Genomic DNA, 21,966 nt, shown 5'->3' with positions numbered 1-21,966 from the left:
CTTGCCGTTTCTGGGGAATGATTTGACACTTTCCTCTTCCGACAACGTTTGCATCGACTGGTTGTGGACGGCATCGATTGTTCATTGGGCCATTCGACTGGCCCTGAATGCATCAAGTGTTTTTCCTCTTCACTCGTGATTACCGACTGAATGTCTTCGTTGGTATTGAGGTGTTGCTGTGGAAATACGGTTGAAACGGTCGTGCAAAACAGATCCCCTGCGTCGAGAGGAATCGATTTTCAGTGGAATAGTAAATCATTTTCATTTGTGTCCCTGCTTACCATTCGATACGCATCGTGCACAGAACAAAGAGAAAGAGAACAGGCGAGCGATATCATCCCGTTGCATCCCTGTCAGCAGCGGGCCACTAATCAACGGACTGCATTTATTCAATCGAAGTTACGTCGTTCCACGGAACAGTCGACGAATTTAGCTCAATCGCGATAGTAACCTTCCCAAACGAGTGTGTGCGTGTGTATATGTGAAAGTGTAGTAGGACTGTGTTCACCGACCGAGTATCGCAGCACCGTATTGAAAACGCGTGTCGTGGCAAAGAAACAATGTCCTCGGTGGAAAATGCTGAAAATGGCGTAGGAAAATACTCTTATCAGACCGTGTACTACATCATTACCAACAACAACAACAGTAACGGCACCGAAGGCGAACCGGATCAGGTGGAAAACTTACATGCGGTAAGAGAGGGAGTGTATGAGGTGGGGGGTTGGGAGATGATGGTAGGGACTCGTCGAATGGGTCTAAAAGAAGAGCAGAGACACCTTTCGTCAGCACTGATTGGTCAATAAAAATTGGCCCCATCGCTCATCGTCCAAGGTGAAAGCGAACGCAGACCATTTTTCTTTCGTTTTGCTACATTTTTACACGGTTCAATTGTAGCTTGTTAGCCACGTTTAGCATAATTAGATAAATAATGCATCTGGGATGGGAATCATCAAACGTTCTAGAATGATTCCTCGTTGAAAATTCGATATGATGTGCGATAAAATTGATGAAAAGTTCATTGCTCTTGGTGAACGTGAAGCGATGAAGTGAGCACTATAAACGCACACAAGTTTCCTCACTCTCGCTGTTGCGCACTGGTACGAAAACGGGCGGTGCGTCGTCGATGAGAAGGGCGCATAGCATAGTTCTATTGCGGCTGATGAGCGCGACCAAGAGAGAGAGAGAGGGAGAATGAGAGAACACCACACTGATTAGAGCGAGACAGGCTGCCATCAGTATGGCAGCTGCGAGCGCATAGCAAAGCAAACGGTATACGCGCTGGCGACGATAATTCCGAGAAAAGATGGCGATTAGTTGGTGTGCTGTCTGATTGAAAACGCTCGCCAACAATACCGACGGGGAAAGAGTAAAACGCATCGTAAGGGCATTTTTGCGTCGCTGCAAAATCAGCAAAAATAGGGGTGTTACATTACAATCAGAGTGGCTGCAGGCGAAGGTGTTAATCGCTTCTGGAGTGTGTAGTTTATATAACAAAACCGATACTAACGACGTGCTGCTTGCCCTTTTCTACTTTTCGTTCCGTTTCGCTGCGTCGTCGTCGTGGGGTAAAATGTGGTAAAATTGACGGAACAACACCATTATCATCATCGGGTTCGGACTTCACAGATTACTGCAGCTGTCGATAGTGAACTTACACGGAAGCGTCGCAAAATAGAGGCAATTAAGATGCAGGGACAAATGCCCGGTGCAGTACAGGCCCAGGGTGGATCGCCACAGGCTGCCGCCCTAGCAGCTCAGCAGCAGCAGCAGCAGCAACAACAGCAACAAAGCATTTCGGTGAAGATGGATCCAGCAAATCAGCTGTCTTCTGCTGGTAAGTGTTGTGCGTGCCTAGAGTGTGTTCCTTTTCCTTTCCAATTTCTTATCCACCTTCGAGAAGATTCCGTAGCATGGCTTTTGTGGTAAGAGAATACAACACAGAAAAAGAGGGCCCCGGATCTTTCGGGATCTATCTTGGCGTTGAGATTAATGGATTAGAAAACGAAATCGATGTGCACTGCCGCGCGCAGTAGGCTCTGTTCGATGTAAACATTTTTGAGCGTGAGGTGTAAACATCGTCTTCCCGTTATCAGGAAAGGATTTGCTTGGCCGATGTCAGGTTTAAACAGCATTACAAAACTGCATCTTTTTAAGGTCCCCTGTTTTTTTTTTTATATTTCGTTCCCTCAAGGACAGACCGCTGTCATACGACAACGCGCATATTGATTTTCCCACAAACAGCCGGCGGTTACGCGCTTTCGGTGCAGGCTCTCTTTCACGCTAGCACCGCGCACGATGCTCTTTCTTAGCACATCTATTGCTGCAGTTTTCTCGCTGCAACGTGACTCCCCGAACTACACACTAGAATATAACAAAGCACACAGCCACAGTGGCGTTATGGAAGAAGCAGAATGCTGGCCAGAAGTTAGGTTCTCCATGTAATAGAGTCACGTTTATTGCTCCTCTAGATCGCTCCTCTCGCCCGGGCCTCTTACGGTTTCAGGAATCAGAATCTCTGCTGTTCGCAACATTTCCTCATCCCGCTCGATGGCCATGAAATGTGAACATGTTAAGTTTATTTTAGCGACACCCGAGCGAGTTGTGCTATTATTGGAACGGAACATCTTTTACTAAACTTTGTTTTTTTGCGTACGTTTCGTCATCCGCGTGTTTTTTTTTTGTTTTACAGGGCTGTTGGAGCTGGCCCACCGAGAGTATCAAGCAGTTGATTACGAAAATGCGGAACGCCACTGCATGCAGCTGTGGCGCCAGGAGAGCAACAACACCGGCGTACTGTTGCTGCTGTCGTCGATCCACTTCCAGTGCAGACGGCTGGACAAATCGGCCCAATTTTCTACCCTGGCCATCAAACAAAATCCTCTCCTCGCCGAAGCATACAGGTAAGGGCAGCAGCCGTACTCCTGGCGTATTGAACGTTGGTTAACCGCATTGGACCAACAAAGTAGTTGGACACCGCATAACATACTTTTGTCATTTGCTCTCTTTCTCGCTCGCTCTCGCGCTCTTCCGACGGGGGTTTTCGCGTGACATTTCGGTGCCCTTGCAGCAATCTGGGAAATGTTTATAAGGAGCGCGGACAGCTCCAGGAAGCCCTAGAAAACTACCGACATGCAGTGCGTCTGAAGCCCGATTTCATTGACGGGTATATCAACCTGGCCGCTGCATTAGTTGCAGCCCGTGACATGGAACAGGCAGTACAAGCGTACGTCACCGCTCTGCAATACAACCCGGTTAGTTGGGAACTGTGTCCACGACGAGTTTTGTGGGACGATGTGTGTTATCTTACAGTGGGAACCAGTTTCATATTAATCGTCCTTTTTTCTCGCACCTCTTGCCAGGATCTGTACTGTGTGAGAAGTGATTTGGGAAATCTGTTGAAAGCACTCGGCCGGCTTGACGAAGCGAAGGTAAGTAATGTGCCTTTCTTCATCCGAAGGAAGGACAAAGTAGTCATTTTCACTATTCATTTTTCGTGCCATTGATTGTGTTGTGTGGCGATAGTTGTGTGTGTGTTGCAAAAGCTTTTGGAGAAAGAGGCCAAAATGGGAAGCAAACAGTTCCTACTCGATCATGCCTGAGCTAATCTTTCGAGTGCAATTTTGCAATATTAACGACAAGGTAATGTGTTTTGCTGGAGAGAAAAGTGAAAATGTTGTTAATGATTAGAATAGTTTGCCAATTCGAAAGATTATAAAACTTTTTTACAATCAAAGTCTATCGCGGGAGGCAGGTAATGTAACAAACACAACTATCGCCGCAATTCATCCCTTATGTTTTGATCCATTCTTCAACAACTAAAAAAAAAGATAGAAAACGTACAGAAAAATCATTTAAAATCGCATTTAGCTCACTACCAGCGTGTGTAGTATCTGTGTGTTTGTGTAATATATGTCATGTTTCCGCGGGTCATGGATGGACGTGTTGCGAGTGGTCCGCGAGAAGCCGGCCCTGTTCGAGGAATTAAAAACCAAATCTGATTGATCCATATACGATTCTTGCCTAAACTATTTCAGCACGAGATGATGCCGCACGACTATAACTTTAGTTTATTATATTGCATGACGTGATGTGAGCGTTTCAATCGAACGGCAATGAACGTTCATGAATTGAATGCAAATGCTCGACTGCTGTAACGTCGGCAGGCAAGCGTGTGCGATTGAGACGCTCACCATCAACCATTATTTTTTGTTGTATCAATTCAAAACCAAAACGAAACCGGGGGCGATCGACTGTTGATCGGTCAGAAATGGCAATGATAGAGCGGTGCGTGAGCAGAGCTGTTGCAGCAGCGTATCTACGCGCCCCGGGTGTGGCAGAGGCATCGCAATGATACGATAATTTAATAATCTTCTTCCGGGTCACTGATCGCGGCAGGTAACGTAATATGGTGGTTCGATGCACCAAGGACAAGAACTCTGCTATGGGATGTTTGCTCGCATTCAGGATGTTCCGGGGGGAGTTGTGTCAAACATTTCCATCGAAGATTCCATTAGCAGCGTTCTTGTCTGGCTCGTATCGAAACACTTGGATTTATACTTATTTAGTATAAGATTTTTTTTACTTCAGCATAAACCTCCAGAGACTGTAACCGATTTTTATTCTTAAGAAAAAGATCCAGCTTCTTAGTTGCAAGGCTTGATGGCATCGAAAACTATGTGCCACACTACCTCCAGCATCTGTGAAGCCTTGGAACTAAGACGGAACCGTGTTTGAACGTGTGCTATATATGATGTGTAGATGTAGTAGCTTTTCTATTTATTCTAAAAAGCTGACCAAAGCCGCATATACAAATTTACCTACCAACATGTATGACATATTCCACGATAGAAAATGTGCATCCACACGCCGTCACTACGTATCCGCATCCCTGACAGTATCCGGTCGAAGCCATCAACGAATGCAGTCTGCCGATTCATCACCCTATAAACATAAGCTATTTTCTTAAGGATTCGTTCCTTTCTTCGTTTTGATTTCTTCTTTATCTCTATTCTTTTCACAATTGCTGTACTTTTTTCCTACATCAATTGCCAACCTCCAATCACTTTTGCTTAAAATTCTTCACTGTTAATCGTAGTTACTTCCTTCTCGCATTTTGTGGTAAACTATGTGGTAAAAGGGGTTTGCAATTGATGCGGTAGGATGTTATGAAAAAAAAGCAAAACCTATCTATTAAACAGCTACATCCTAGGCTGAAGAAAATTTGCAGCAAGCAATTCTACAAGACGACATTTTTTCAGCTTTATGATGGCGAGCGATAGCAGGGCGATGCTGGGCTTCAGTCCAGTATATAGGGTGGAAGCCAATGGAAGAGGAGGAACGCAGGAGGAGGATATGCGGAACCGCCCCTTGATTCTGTTTGACAGATTTTCTCTGAATGTTGCATGTCGGCGTGATGTGTTTCTTTCTTATTAGTTTCTAGGATATTTCTACTCGTTTTTTCTGTGATGTGTACTACTAAAAGAAGGCTAAAGCAATGACTATTCACAACATTTTCACAATTTGATCGCCGGTCTACATAATGTGTACGGCGTAACGGATGTGTGAATGTATTGTTTAAGGCTTCTTTTACTCTGCTGCAAAATGAATCGATTGTACTAATATTGTACACCTGATCGATTGTAGGGGAGCCTTTCATACAGTCGATTCACTTTCGGCATCTTATAATAACTTGTTTTAATTTGAATTAACACTCTATACATGATGATTTCCTGCTCTTTGTATTTTTTAAATATTTATCCCTCAAAGCACAGTAGCAATGTAACTAGCATCTATCGATTTGTTGTATAGCTGCGCCTGGCATATTCACTTTAAGTACGTTGGTTGATTGTGTACTTTCAAGTTTATCTTCAGGTAATACTGAAGTCACAGAACTTCAGAAATGGCAGGCCGATATCTCTTGTGGTTGTAGTCGCAACACAAATCTTTATTTTACTTTTATTCATTATAGAGGGTTCAAATATTCATTTAAATGAAGCTTACTAATCAACGATCTTCCTGGCGATCCAGACAGCAACATACAATAGAATATTTCCGGAAAAGCTCAATCGAAAGAACGGTTCCAATAATGATGTGGAAGAGAGCATAGGGCTCTCCTAAAAGAGGCCTTAAATGGGCTGATAACATGTTTATTTATGTTTACGAGAGTCGTAGATTTTTTTTACGGCTGCTAATTGGTTTTGAGGAGGAGATGAAATGAAGGAGTGATACTGTTTTTGTAATAGGATCCGATCTGCAAAATTTAAACAAATTCAAAGATAGTAGAATTTTTTTTTGTAATGCAAATGTAAACTTGATGCAGTTGTTCTGCAAAAAACACGACATTTGGTCGAGATTTTTAAATTCTTTGGAGATTATCCCCAGTTGTGACGCACGCATCCTTAAGCCTGGCAATGAGCAATCCAAGTACTAGCTAACCGCTATGCAAAGGCAGATCAAGAACATTGCTAGTTACTATCGTGCTACTATCAAATGCATTTCATATCTCGTTATCATACTGTGTAACAAATATAAATTGCCTACTCAAATGTATATTATCATTCACCAGCAACCATCTGCGCACGGTCAATAGTACGCTTTGTGCCCACTTAAGAAATGATTGCAAATGATTGTACATTTGCCATCGATTTATATTTAAGCAACATATGATAACGGGTACACACTCACACCATACAAAGCAGAAGTCATCATAACGCTATTAACAGCTGTTCCATTTTCAGAGAAAATCTGTCAAACAACGCACACACGTGTGCCCTGTTGGCGGGTTCCTGCCGTTTCGATTACCTCCTAATATTCATCCTTTACATTGCTTTGCATTGCGCTTTATTGCGCACGGGTGGGAGGGGACATTTATGAATTTAAGCACAATTTCTCACCTCCTTTCGCCTCGCTCATCCAGCTGATGAATCGCGCGCCTGTACCAGGATTCCCAACCAAAAAACCGTCTTCGCCGCCGTCGGTTATCGCAGACAGCCATGGAAACAAATCAGCTTCTGCCGCGTGCCTGCCTGCCTGCTCACGGCGGTAGAAACCGAACGAGGAAATGTATAGAAAAACGGGAAAACAAACAACATATTTTCTTAGGGCTTATTTTGTAGCTGTTTAAAGGTTTTTGTTTTTGTTTCTACAACATCCTGCCCAGGATGTCCCAAAACACAACCACACGCTCGTCGTCGTAGGCACACGATTTCCATTCACATTTGCGCTCTCGGAGCAGTAGCAGCAAACAGCAGGGGAGGGGGTTCGTGTGTGGTGCTTCCCCATTCCCAGCTTCTTTCTTCTGCCGCGTGCACTTTTAGCGCAAATGCTAAAAGAAGAGTCGTTGGCGGGCCACTTCATTTACCAGCAGCAAAAGCAGTAGAGACGGCTGATTGCAATATCAGCGGCAGCAACAGCCGCGGATGAGGAGGGCCAGCCGGTGTCACCGTGCCTCGCGTGTATGCTCTAAATCAACCCCAAAACCATTCAGGATTCATTGCATGATGGTGGTGCTGCTGCTGCGGCTCTTGACTGGCTTGGTTGGCAGACAGACTGATGATGATAGCGTCCGACCGTACACCGAAGGGAGGGCGCGATACGTGCGTGCGTGTGGAATTGCACTCAAACACTAGAGAAAAAGAATCTGAATCAGTTACACTCTTGTAGAGTTATGCAGGAAGTCTGCCGGGGCGGAAAACGTGACTACACTAAATGGAATGCGAGAGAGAGGAGAGAGAGAGAGAGAGAGAGAGAGAGAGAGAGCTAGAAAGTGGTTGCAATTTCGTCGTGCGGCCTAACGGCGATGTGCTAGATTAGCTGGTTTGCTGCTCCACCAGAATAGAAAGCTCTTCTGTACACGATCTCCGGCAAATAAGACACCGCGGTAGGACACCGATTTGCTCTAAGTGATTATAATTAGCATATTTCTTCAAACCAAAAACTCGATCTTTCGACAAACCCTTGTCCAGTTTGCGGCACTGATCTAGCTCGAAATTGCAATCACTTTCTACTCTCCCGAGTCCATTATGCTACAAAGCACTAGTTTTCTGTGTGTTTTTTTTCCTTCTCCTTTCTCATAGTTTTGATTTTGTCGGTTATTTAGTTTAAAGCATTCGTTGGTTGTTATAGTCACCATTTAAGAAGTATATTCATTATGGTTTGTTCATTGAAAGCAATTTATCGAAACGCTCTCTCCACCACCACCACCAAACACCCCGTTTTGGTTCATGTTCATGAGTAAAAAGAAATATAAAAAACAGCAAAAGCAAAACAAAAAAGGAGAACGAGAAGAGGAGGATATGATCCATAAATCGTTTCAATAACACATGTGAAAATGTTACAGGAACCCGTAGCCGCCCGAATTTACTAATCTGTTTTTCTGTGTCTTTTCTTTTTCTCATTCCTTTTTCGACCTATACTACTGAACTGAATCATGTACGAATTTTGAAAAAAAAATCCACAAATTTGTGCACACATTATTCTGTTACTTGCTTTTCAATTAACAACACACACACTCTCATTTCACAACCCCGTTGCAAAATCCGTTCCAAAAAATGTATGCTGATGCACCACACGCATATCCTTCCGGTGGTTGGTGTATGTGTGTCGTGCCGGTATCGTGCTATACACGGCTTGTATTCGTTGATGTGTGTGTGTGTGTATAGGCATGCTATCTGAAAGCCATCGAAACTAGACCAGACTTTGCGGTGGCCTGGAGCAATCTCGGGTGTGTGTTCAACGCGCAGGGTGAGATATGGCTGGCGATACATCACTTCGAGAAGGCGGTTGCGCTCGACCCGAACTTCCTCGATGCCTACATCAATCTGGGCAACGTGCTGAAGGAAGCCCGCATCTTCGACAGGTGAGTGTTTAACACGGGAATGTACGAATCGGATAGAGGAGTTGTGGGGGGTGGGCTGCGGGTGTATCATAATTCTATTAAAGAGATTCACATTATGGGGTCGTGTTTCTGCTTCACTGCAACAAAACACCACTCCCCTTTGCCCCGGTGGTGATGTGTTCTTCCCTACTTCAACTCTAATGAACCCTCTCGCGATGTTTGCAACGAGATATGCACATATGTTGGTAGCGCATGTCGATACTATCACCTTCAGCGAGGTTTTCCAATTTGAGAAAAATAAATAGAAAGTAATAATAAGCACCATATTCTCCACCCCATATTCCACCGGATGATGGTCAGATGTGATTTTATAAATAAAACTCATACCCACAGTTGAGTAAACTTCTTTCTCTGATGCCGTTCGTCTGATACCTTTTTTTGCAGACGTATCTGAGCAACTTTTTTTTTTTGGCGAGGGGACATTGCATTTCGTTTTGATGTGGTGTGTTACACGCATCGATGATTTAGAGCAGACTTGTCAAACATATACGGTCTCTGTGTGTCATTTCAATCCCCCGGCTGCAAAGCAATGGGGCAGGTATTTACTAATTTTAGTAGTGAATAACGGCCATAAAAACCTCCCTTAGGTCATCATGCCTGGCTTACTAGACTTAAATGATAATTAGTAGCTGGATAGTATTATCCTCAGCACGGGAGAATGATCTGGAAGAGATTTGAACCCCGGTCCTGTCGTATGACCGGAAAAGACCGGCGTCATTTTCGTGGGCGCCACGATTGTTAAAGGTACGCGTGTGTTAAATTAGGAAGTATTTATACTGTACGTCTCTCCAAGATACCGTAGGGAGTAATTGTATCCTACAACTTCGTCCTTCATCTATTTTATGGTCGCAAGAATCGCTGTGCTAAGAGGAGGACTTTTCGCAAAGTGATGAACTACAAATTCGAGGGAGCTTTCCAAGATCTGTCGTGAATTTCGCAAAATTATTTATTTATATTTATAGTTGGACGGCTTGGCGCCGTATTGACAAATTTCGCAAAATACTTTGAGTTAAATTTTGAGCGCTGCTACGGCGCTGCTACACCGAAACAAGATCCAATTGACCCAGAAGTTCAAACTTATCTAGCATAGACAACGATGCCGTTTGTTCGCTGATAAGCTTTTGAAGCAGTTGGCATTTGCTCGAAAAACTTTCTTCAGCTCCCTTTGCATACGAGGCACAAGAAGTTCACCAAATGGATCTATAGCGTATATCCTCTATCCTCAGACTGTCATTATTTGATGAGCAGTCATCGATTCGTATTTGTTATACGTAGATGAGACCATGGAGCTTATGTAGATCGAACAAGGCTATGCAACGTGCTATCCTCCTAATACATGAATCAATCAATATTTCGTTTGAAAGATCCCGTGAAAGAGTTTGACATCACTAATCACTGGGAGCTGGGAGAAGGGGATGATCACCGTTCGACACACCGGCGTCTGACAAGCGTCTACTGTTCAGTTTTATTTTTGTGGTATGCCTGTGCATTAGTCGAAAAATGTGCGATATTGTTTTGCAGTCCATGTGGTTTAGGATCAGGGAGAAGGCGTACAGAAGACCCTCAAAGGATGTGTTAAATTAATCCTTCCCCGTGACCCGGATTCGTTTCGCTCCAGCGAATAGGACGTAGTGATGCAGTATGAAAATGCTCTAGCCATACAGAATGTCATGTTTTCACATCGATTAACAGTAGAATGGAATCAAGCGGAAGGGTGCGATACATTTTTAATCATGTTTTATCTACTAAGTATGATCATGCACCACCCAGTCAGTCATGTTGTGATAGTTCTATTGCATGTTCCATATTGTATCTCTGGCTCCATGCAACCCCCGGACCTGTGTGTCTAGCTCTGTGAACAGCGGAGTTGAGTTATTGTCCTTCATTTCGGTCATTGCATAATTTAGTTAGTTACCGTGCCCGCTAGTCATACGCCACATGGTTCGTTTACTGTCGTTTGCCGAACCACCACACTCTCGATTTACGGAGCAGTGCAATAGGACGTAGTGAAATGAAAATTCCCGAAAGAGATCCTTTTTGTCGATTCGATTCTATGAATCAAGCCTCGTAGTTATTGGAGGACTTTGCAATCACACATGCAAAAAAAATGCTTTAACATCATTGCCCCTCCTAATACATAAAGTGGAAGCGAGGGCTCGCGCGGAGGGCTTTAGTATTTTTATCTAACATGCTTCAATAATCTCTCAACCATGCACGACGGAATGAACGAGGAGGGGGACCACAGAGAGACAGAGTATCAAATGAATGGTGCAGAGCATAGCGTCAAGGAGTGGGTGCGAACACACACACAGGGAGGAAAAAACAATTCCTTCCAACTTCGCAATCTCTCTTCACCTGTTTTGTAAAAGGTAATCCATATCGCGATCCGTTTAGAGTACCATAACCAAACGGCGGGGGTCTGGAGGAGGGGCAGGTGGGCTACCGGCTGCTTAGCGGCGAGATTCCTTCTTCTTTCCCCCATAAATATTTCACGCTTCCGCGATTCGGCTCAACTCGCCCGTTCAAGTGCCCATTTTCCGCCCAGCCATCGGGGCTCGGCAGAAGTTGGCAAATTTTTCTATGATGTATTCGGTCGTCGTCGTCGTCGTCGCGATGGTTTCTAAAGAGACGGGAGTCCTTTTGCCGTTGTCTGCAACCTGCGTTGGTGTTGTGGTGGTGGTGGTGGCGGCGGGTGGTGGACTGTGACTTCTCTTCAACGTTCTGAGTTCTTGCTTGTGAAGTGCTGCTTTTGCTGCTGCTTATATAGGTAACTTCCATATTTTCCCCGGTACTAATGGCAGGCAGGCAGCAGCAGCAGCAGCAAAACACAACGGCGCGGCAAAGAGTGTTTTAACGGTAGGTTTGAAATACTCTTGAAAAATTGCACTCAATTTTTATTTCATGTCCCGCTGGTTTTTTGCGTAGTGGCGGCGGCGAATCGCCTCACTACACCGCGCTATTCAGATTGGCGCGAATGAAAAGCGATCGAACGGGGGAAGGTTGGTGGCGTGTCTCCTACACGGGTGTGCTACCGAAGCTATAGCAGGAAGCAGGAAAACACGCGGCCAGAATCGAGAGAAATGTGTACCGCTGAGAGTAAAATAGAGGGCCGCCGCCGCCAAGTCCGCGCGCCAAGCCTGTGGAGGGCAATGTTTGTTGAGAGAAGCGCCGAGACACGCACGTATGATGCGAAAAATGATGGTTTACGAGAGCAAAGTGTGTCCTTTCCTGCCGAAAGGGATTCAGCTGTGCCCAGTTCGTCGTTCGCACAGTGTCGATTCGGTTGATGCCGGAAAAGGTTGCGTTCGGGAGGTCTCGTATGTAGTCCGTGTCGTGTACACAACATCCTTCACGTATCCAACTTCTGATCCTAGTTAGTTGGTTCGTTATACGGTTCGGAAAATTCGTAACTCCTCTATCGAGATGTGATCGACCGGCCGGTTGAAGCTGATGATTTCAGATTAATCACCAGGAAAGTGATAAATAATTGTGCGAACGCGATTGTTGGTACGGTGCGGCGTGTCATCTACATCGTCTCGCGTCAACGACATTCAAATTGGAGACAGTTTTTATTTTTTGGTCGAAATGGTGTAACACAACACACTGCTGCCGTTTGCTTGTGAAGTAAAGCATTATTTACCACTCCAGACAACGACGACATGGTTGATCGTCATTGGACGAACGGAGTGCAAACATTGGGAAAGCTGGTTTGGGAAGTTTAGTGTGGATTCTAGTAGCGAGGCGCGTGTGTTACGCGTTCGACGAAGCACGTGTCAATTTAAAACGCTCGATCGTTATTTGAATGAATTTTCTACCGAGCTGAGCGGAGCGTTGTGTAAAGTTAGTTAGCGTTTAGCTATAGTGGTTAATAGTGAAATAGTCAGCACGCGCGAGTTATATGTGAGAGATATTGGTTTGTGCTGATCCCAGTGACTTTAAGGGTGGTGCATGCTTATTTGTGGTCATTTTACGATCGTAACGTTTACGACTCATTCGTGAATATGAGTGATTTATGAGATGATTCAGTTGCACACGCTGTTTGCCGCGTACAAATACATATGTATGGCGATGTTTCTGCTTGCTAGAACCGTTGCACCGTTGCCAAAACACTCTTGCCAATCAATTAATTTTCATTTTGACACAATTTTCCACACGTACCCATCATTTGATTTTTTTTTTTCTAATTTTAAAATTCTACTGCATTGCTTGTGTGCAGTCCATGCCTTAGGTGGGGACGCCTAATGATTGTGATTGCCCATAGCAAATTTCATCTCCGATGATAACCACTCAGGCAGAACTGCAGCTGTGTGCACTGCTTTGGGCAGCCGGCAACCCATTTCCCGGCTATTTTACCACCAAGAGTACGCTAGAAATGTAAATTTTCTTGTTTCTCGTTCGCTTTCCTGTGCTTGTTGAAGTGATGTCAATTAGCTTTATTTTCACCGCACTCTCTGCACGAGCGATAATCTAATGAGACCAATTTAGTGCAAGAATTAGAAGCTGGCAGAATGGTAAATCTCTCGTCAGACAAGTTGCTCCTGACCTGGGGAGATAGCGAGATTGAAGCAAAAATTGGTCGTCGAAGTGGGTGTTATAAAGGTAGCGATCGGGGAAGCCAGTCCCCTTCTGTAGGTCGCGCACCTCTCTAATTGGATCATCATCAATGTGGCGCAGATGTGCGCACAAGAAGGGGGTGTTTGCATGGCAAATTTAATTGCACGACTAGAGTAAATATGCCCTTTCTATACCAGGAGAGAGAGAGACCGAGATCCTCCCGTGACAAACTTTGACACTCTGTGAACCTGTGCGGCCGACATTTAATGTATTGATAGAAAACGGACGAGAGGGGGCGACACAACAAAAAAAAAGCGGGCCATGTAATTCCATACTTTTGTGTAGGAAGATGCTGCTGGGTATCCTATTTTAGCCACTTTCGTTTCCTGGAAAGAGCTATCGAAGCACCGAGACGATTCAATCAAAAGCACGATCGAAGGAAATTACAACTGTTGGGCGAAAGTTGGAATTGAAGCGTTTTATTGTAATGCCCAAGGTGTGTGGTGCTGGCGTGTCCGAAGGTCGTCCAAAAAGGACGAAAAGGGGTGGGGGGGGGGGGGGTGGGAGGAGCCTTGAGAGTCTCCCGGGAAATGATGTTGCGGTTGCGGTGTGTGTCCACTTTGACATTTTGCTGCGTGTATGTTTGGCCCCCGTCATGTCCTATTTTAATACCTGATGTGTCCAGGTGGGCACGTGGGAAGTTCTAACCACTACTGTACAGTGCCATCCACATTTGCCAGGGTATTTCGTGGTGGTAATGGGTGCCAAATCACCATCATCACCACCAGGGAAACCATGGGAACCAAGATTGGTGTAACAGCAGTCAGAAGTCGTCACAATCTCTCTGACCAAACCGCGGTAGCGACCGTCTAAAAAGCTGCCAATTCGCGCGGGTGTGCAATGCAAACGAACTGTTAAATTGGTGCGGTACTTTACAAGCGAATTCTAGTGGTCTTCCTTCGTGTACGTACACACGGTGGGCTGAAATTGTCTATCTCTGCAGCATCGAAAACAACGGGTGGCGAAATAATTAATTGAGGTACCCCCGAGTATTATCCGAGAGAGTGAAAAGTAGAACGAACTGCTGATCCGGTTAGTTAGTAGTAGTGTGTGCACACAGAATGCTGGTAAGCGGGGCAAGATAGCAAAACACTCGTACCAGCCGAAAACTCCGTCTGCAGTGTGTGTGGCTTCTCCCCAACGGGCGGTAACTGAGTGTGTCAAGTGGGCAACGATGGATTATCAGTGCATTGTAATTTACACAATTGTGCGCATAACGCCGTACCATCCGTACAATTCCCTGTCGGAGCTGAAAGCGAGCCAGGAAGGATGTTTGGATTGGATTAAGTTCTACATCAAAAGGTTAGCATATATAAACTCCCGACCACGAAGAAGAACCGTATGCCGGGGGGGGGGGGGTGAGCATTATCCCATTGTGTGTGCCATATTGTTGCGACCATACGACAAGTGTGTGGTGGAGTAAAAAAACAAAATCGTCCTACGCCCGCGCAAAACTAAGGAATGTAATAATAATGCTGCTAATGTTGATCTGTTGTGTCTAATGGTGAAATGGATTTTGGGTTCCGTAGGCGTAATATAAGCCTTTTGGCCATCAGCACGATGGCTGCGTTGGTTTTGAAGAATGGAATAGACTCTAAGCTCCCTGCTGTTATGTACGATCGAATGTTTCTGTCTCCCCATTAGGGGATTTTTTCTACTCCGCGTGGGGGTAGTAAGAAAGCCACCCCTGGGTCGGCATCCTTTTCACATCAGCCCGGGGATTATCCTTTGCGTGAACTTTACCGTTGCCACTTTTTAAAAGATTGATGTACTGGATGCTGCGCTGTTGTGGTGTAAAGCCCCTCTCCACTTCGCGAAGATGATCTTTAGAAAAGTGGAGGGCTGGCATCTCCAATGAACAACTTTCAATGCAGTTTTATTTGCGTTAATTTGCACGTGCCGCACACTTTTCTTGCGTGTGTGGTGGTCCAACATTTTATCTTTTCGCTCGCTAGCCTATCACGTAGTGTACTACTCCCCTGCGCCGCCGCTTTATGAAACACTTCGGGAAGGTTGGTGTGGTCTTCTGGTTGGGGGGGATGGTTTGGTTGGTGCCGCCTTCTCCTTCGCGCACTATCGCTTGTGGGCTTTATCATCCAACACGCCTGGCTCTTCGGCTCAACAGCGATGCATTTCAATGAAGAGTTTGAGGACGCTATTTATTTGCGCTTGTGGCGTGTAGGTTTATTAGGGTGCTTGCCCGCCTTTTGTCGCATGCGTGTGTGTGTGTGTGTGAATCACATCATTCCACAATAGTCACGCACAAAACATGTCTCAAGACTCTTCTCTCCATACACCAATTTCTATTCATAGCAGCAGGACAGATGCCGCGCTACGCTATATATCCCGAAAGGACTAACTTATAACGGATGTCAATCTGTCTTTTGCTTCTTTTTCCCGATGAATGGATGAAGAATTGTAGTACTTCGGGAATACTTTATTTTAGCTGTGTTTTATCATCAGTACGGTATGCCGAGTTTCAGAATTTTCAGAATTTGAAAGCTTTTTTGTATGTAACTGACGTTAAACAGGGTGGTCCGGTGGTCGAGGCAATAACGGCACCGGTCTTCACACGGCAGGACCGGGGATCAAATCCTATCCAGACCCACCTCCGCGTACGTAGGGCTGACTACTTTACTACGGGTAAAATCAAGTCACATAAAGCCAGAAATGGCAGGCCGAGACCTCCCGAGGATGTAGTGCCAATCAAGAAGAAGAAGTCGTTAATCATGATGGGTGTACATGATGTGTTGTAATATAGTTTTAAAAGTCCTTCAAAAGAGAGCACCCCATGATGAGAGAGGGATTCGCCTTTTAAATCTCATTTACAAAATACTAATAACCGTCGAATCTGCGTCAGGATCAATTTAGGATATTATTATCTTAGCGCGTTTACTTTTGCCAGCTTACACTACTTACTCCCCCACACGCCATTATTTACAGTTTAATGGGCTTTTGGAAAACGTTTTGCCATGCCTTGCGCCTGGTGCGAACAGAAACGTCCCCAATCGGTTATATAGTCACACACACACCGTTGCCGTTCGGCTCTCATCCTGCGGGTCGTTGTCGTTGCAAAAGCAGATGCAGATCGAAGTTGGGACGCGCTTGCTAAAAATAATCTTATTGATGTAATGGAATTTATTAAACTTCCTGTCGTCGGCCTCACCAACGACAAATGGCTAGGAGGAGGAGGAGGAGGGAGCAGAGCAGCACCGGGGTTGATCTATATCGACCCATCATCATCGCGAAATGGGAAGTTGTGCCAGGTGAAGGAACCATCCACCCCGATGGAGGAAGCTGGGTAGAAATTGAAAACTGATTCTTAGCATTTGAAACTCGGCCGCGCGTGTCCTGCGCGGGTTACGGTCCACCGTCAACCTTGAGTGTTGTTGGCGGTGGCAGGCGGTACCGAGCGCCCCGTGCCCGGTCCGTGTGCACCTAATCCTTCTAATCCTGTTACAACGAAGCGGCGGGCGGAGAAGCGTTTTGTGCAAGCCGTTTTCAATTTATTCCACTTTTACGTTCCGCTCAGTTGCGGAACTTGGGACACAGGACCTAACACGGTACCAAGTGATGGGAATAACCACTCAGTAACGTGAATTAGATCAGAGCGAATTAGTTAGGAAAGTGAGTTGAATCTTATAATGACACTTTAAGAGTTGAATCCCGAGGAATGATTTAACTCTCCGTACCGAGTAACCACTACCATTCATTGTGTTTAAACTCACTCACTACGTTTTAACTCACTCATTTCGTTTAAACTTCTTCTTCTTTCTTGGCCTAAACGAGTGAGTTAAAACGTACTCATGGAGTTAAAACGCAGTGAGTGAGTGGATGATTGGCACGGAGCGTTGAATCATAAGTGAGTTGAATTACTCTTAGTTGATGCTCTTAATCATCTCAGTCATTGCTACGATATAACTCATTCCCTCCTTATTGATGGGGCGGTCCCGGTGCCGAGGCGACAGCGGCGTCGGTCTTTACACAGAGCAGGGCCGGTGTTCAAATCCCATCCATACCGCCTCCCCATACGTAAGGCTGACTACTTTACTACGGGTAAAATTAAGTCACAGAAAGCGAGAAATGGCTGGCCGAGACCTCTCGAGGTTTTGTAGTGCCAAGGAAGAAGAAGAAGCTCCTTTTTGACTCAGTTTGCACATCACTAACCGGTAACAAGGCAAGCAGCAGCCCGGAACCCATCGTCGTGTAGTCCTTTTTGTGGAAGCAAAGGAAGAAAATGGAAGCCTTAAATTGAAATGAACGAATGTGGGTGTCCGCGTTTGTCCCATCCTTCTGCTGCGTGGTGACATTTTTGAAGGGCCCTTTTTACTGGTAAGCCTGACCGGGTAAACGATTTGATGAAAAGGAATAGTGAAGAATGTGTGGTGTGGTGGGTCTTTTTTCTCTCTCTCTCGCTCTTAAAAGGGGTTTCGGGTTTTGCGGACGGACATGTGAAGTGTGACCGGGTTATTGTTGCGTTGCGAAAGCAATCCCGGACAAAATTAGGCACATCGTTGGTTGTTGAGGGAAGTCTTTTTTTACCACTCTCATCACGATTAGAAGGCTTCGGCTTTCGAGCAGCAGTTATGCGTGAAATAGACAATAAAGGGTTTGGCGTATTTAATACGTTGGTAGGAGCTGCTTTTTAAAATCATGATAACGGACGCCTACAATTTGGGTTTTTTTTATTCAAGGACGATAAAACTATTCTCAAATCATTTGACTAAACCGTGTTATTGCTTTTCATTGTCCTTTTTCATATCTTAGAGCCGTCGCGGCATACCTTCGCGCCCTTAACCTATCGCCCAACAATGCGGTGGTGCATGGAAATCTGGCCTGCGTATACTACGAGCAGGGACTCATCGATCTGGCCATCGATACGTACCGCCGTGCGATCGACCTGCAGCCCAACTTCCCCGACGCTTACTGCAATCTGGCGAACGCGCTGAAGGAAAAGGGTCAGGTAAAGGAGGCGGAAGAATGTTACAACATTGCGCTCCGGCTCTGCCCGAACCATGCCGATTCGCTGAACAATCTGGCCAACATCAAGCGCGAGCAGGGCTACATCGAGGAAGCGACCCGGCTGTACCTCAAAGCGCTCGAGGTGTTCCCGGAGTTTGCGGCCGCCCATTCGAACCTGGCCTCGGTGCTACAGCAGCAGGGCAAGCTGAACGAGGCGCTGCTACACTACAAGGAAGCGATTCGCATTCAGCCCACGTTCGCCGACGCGTACTCCAACATGGGCAACACGCTGAAGGAGATGCAGGATGTGGCCGGCGCACTGCAGTGCTACACGCGCGCCATCCAGATCAATCCAGCGTTCGCAGATGCGCACAGCAATTTGGCCAGCATTCACAAGGATTCGGGCAACATCCCGGAGGCGATCCAGTCGTACCGGACGGCACTGAAGCTGAAGCCTGATTTCCCCGACGCGTACTGCAACCTGGCGCACTGCTTGCAGATCGTTTGCGACTGGACCGATTATGAGGCGCGCATGAAGAAGCTGGTGGCGATCGTTGCCGATCAGCTGGACAAGAATCGGCTACCGTCGGTGCATCCGCATCATTCGATGCTGTACCCGCTGTCGCACGAGTTCCGCAAAACGATCGCCGCACGGCATGCGAATCTGTGTCTGGAGAAGATTAACGTATTGCACAAGCCACCGTACAAGTTCGGGCGTGAGCTAAATGGACGCATTCGCATCGGCTATGTGAGCAGCGATTTTGGCAATCATCCGACGTCCCATCTGATGCAGTCCATCCCCGGATTGCACGATCGCAGCCGGGTGGAGATTTTCTGCTACGCACTCAGCCCCGACGATGGCACGACGTTCCGCGGGAAGATAAGCCGGGAGGCGGAACACTTCATCGATCTGTCGCAGACACCGTGCAACGGGAAGGCGGCCGATCGCATCCATGCCGATGGCATCCACATTTTGGTAAACATGAACGGCTACACGAAGGGTGCGCGGAACGAAATCTTTGCCCTAAGGCCCGCCCCGGTACAGGTGATGTGGCTCGGCTATCCCGGCACGAGTGGCGCCTCGTTCATGGATTACATCGTTACGGACGCGGTCACCTCGCCGCTCGCGCTAGAGTCACAGTACAGTGAAAAGTTAGCGTACATGCCCCACACCTACTTTATCGGCGACCATCGACAAATGTTCCCGCACCTGAAGGAGCGCGTGATCGTGAGCAATAAAACGACGGGCAATTCGCTCGCGGACAATGTGGCCGTCATCAATGCGACCGATCTGTCTCCGCTGGTCGAGAGTACCGATGTGAAGACGGTTCGGGAGGTAGTGCTGGCGAACAAGCCGGTCGAAATTCAGCACAAGGTAGCCGAGTTGCCTACGACGACACCGATCGAAACGATGATCGCGTCCGGGCAGGTGCAAACCTCGCTCAACGGTGTAGTGGTGCAGAACGGGCTGGCAACGACACAGACAAACAACAAGGCCGCAACCGGCGAGGAAGTGCCGCAGAACATTGTCGTCACCACGAGGCAACAGTACGGCTTGCCGGACGACGCGATCGTGTACTGTAACTTCAACCAGCTGTACAAGATCGATCCGCTGACGCTACAGTCCTGGGTAACGATCTTGAAGCACGTTCCCAACTCGGTGCTTTGGCTGCTTCGTTTCCCGGCCGTCGGTGAGGCTAACATTCAGGCCACCGCCCAGCAGCTGGGCATTTCGGCCGGACGCATCATCTTCTCGAATGTTGCCGCGAAGGAGGAACACGTGCGGCGTGGTCAGCTGGCGGACGTGTGTTTGGATACGCCGCTCTGCAATGGACACACCACCTCGATGGATGTGCTGTGGACCGGAACGCCGGTGGTAACGCTTCCCGCCGAAACGTTGGCATCCAGGTAAGATGAAGCTTTTCGGCAGCGGTTGTGATTCTAGAGTGTACTAGATATTTGACCTTTCTCGTTTCTCCCTTTTGCCGCAGAGTTGCCGCATCGCAGCTCGCAACGCTCGGCTGTCCGGAGCTGATTGCCGAATCGCGCCAGGAGTATCAGGACATCGCCATCAAGCTCGGCACCGACAGAGAGTATCTGAAGGCGATCCGGGCGAAGGTGTGGGTAGCTCGCTGCGAAAGTCCACTGTTCGATTGCAAGCAGTACGCACAGGGATTGGAGACGCTGTTCTACAAAATGTGGGAGCGATTTGCGCGTGGCGAACGGCCCGATCATATTTCGGCGAAGGAGAAGTAAATCTGGCACTAGCTTTTTCGCCGCTCGGTTGGCGCCCGACGGATGATGAGAAATACTTTCCACACTTTCTTTCTTTTTACCTTTGCTTTTCGTATTTTTCTAAGTGCATTTCACTCACAACAATACGTGTGAATGAGAAGCAACTTCCGGTGTGTACTTTTCCTGTGTGTACGGTTTGTGGTCGTTTTCAAACGAAAAGGGTTTTGTTGTTAATTTTTTAAGATTTTCCTACGTTAGGGATTATGCATGAGTAGGGTTGATTAGCTGTGCCGGGCTGTATCATCTTATTTTCTTTTCTTTTATTCTTCTGAACATATTTTGAGCGATTTAGCCATTTTTTTACATCCATATTCTTTACACTGGCATAGAATATATCCGTATGTAAGAGTTCCTCCACCAGGAAAAGGCTCCCCTAAAAAAATGATAACATTTTCTTAGGTTTTTTTTACTCTTATTAGGATGGTCGAAACTGTTACTTAAATTGCGGGAAAGGAGGTTGCAGGGATAGAACCAATCGATATTGGTTATTTCGCGCAACGCACGGTATACTGTACATAGCTCAAAATGACGAAGTTTCACGTTTATCTAGCGCCGTCTGAATTAAACCGGAACATTTTACTCACATTTACGGGGGAGAACAGTAAGAGCTACAGGATAGAAGGAAAAGCCGCTGAAATGTTTGTTGGCCTTATGGCCACAGAACTGTTTCCCGTCTCTCCTAACCACACGTTTAATACAACAGCAGCAACAACAACAAAATTCAACCGTTACCGAGATTTTCTCCCAACTTGTATATATATTTGCAAATGTCCGGTACACTTTTTGTGTGTTATAATCGAGCTCCTATCGGGTAGCGCACTAGGTGTAAAATTCTAAGCGTAAACAAGTTGTCGAATTATACTATTACTCGACTCATCTGCGATCTATTAGATAAGAATTTTGAATGAATGTTACAATTAAAGAAAAACAAAAATGGTTTACAATTACTTTAGACAAAAAAGGGTGTAAATTTTATTTTTATTTGCTGCAGAGAAATTTCTGTGATATTAGTTGATTCGTAGAATCATGAATCCGAAACGTTCGCACGTTGTGTACCAGACTCTTGCACTACTGGTTCCCCGGAGAACAGATAGTGGCATTAGGTCACATCCAACCGTACGGTTATCATCATCAAAAAGGCGATCGTCGTCTCGTCAGGCGTAGAGCAACGGAAGAAATCACGGAACCTAGAGGAGGCC

The 21,966-nt window shown here is 46.2% G+C and overlaps 1 protein-coding gene across 4 annotated transcripts; it reads left to right on the top strand.

Moving 5' to 3' along the window:
- Positions 1-108: 108 nt before the first annotated feature.
- LOC118509458 (UDP-N-acetylglucosamine--peptide N-acetylglucosaminyltransferase 110 kDa subunit) lies at positions 109-21,728 on the top strand. 4 transcript variants are annotated; one of them, XM_036050078.1, is made up of 8 exons: positions 109-692; positions 1,627-1,834; positions 2,690-2,900; positions 3,068-3,251; positions 3,360-3,428; positions 8,661-8,857; positions 18,278-20,380; positions 20,464-21,728. In XM_036050078.1, exons 1-8 carry the CDS (start codon positions 561-563, stop codon positions 20,726-20,728), a joined length of 3,369 nt encoding a protein of 1,122 aa, XP_035905971.1. In that variant the 5' UTR covers positions 109-560; the 3' UTR covers positions 20,729-21,728. The 4 variants fall into 4 exon arrangements, with proteins under 4 accessions (XP_035905971.1, XP_035905974.1, XP_035905972.1 ...); XM_036050081.1 differs by lacking the exon at positions 109-692 and adding an exon at positions 1,225-1,378; XM_036050079.1 differs by lacking the exon at positions 109-692 and adding an exon at positions 1,233-1,456.
- The last annotated feature ends 238 nt before the right edge of the window (positions 21,729-21,966 follow it).

The sequence above is a fragment of the Anopheles stephensi genome, chromosome 3, assembly GCF_013141755.1.
Source record: "Anopheles stephensi strain Indian chromosome 3, UCI_ANSTEP_V1.0, whole genome shotgun sequence".
Lineage (NCBI taxonomy): Eukaryota > Metazoa > Arthropoda > Insecta > Diptera > Culicidae > Anopheles > Anopheles stephensi.
This window is presented reverse-complemented; position numbering and strand designations above follow the sequence as displayed.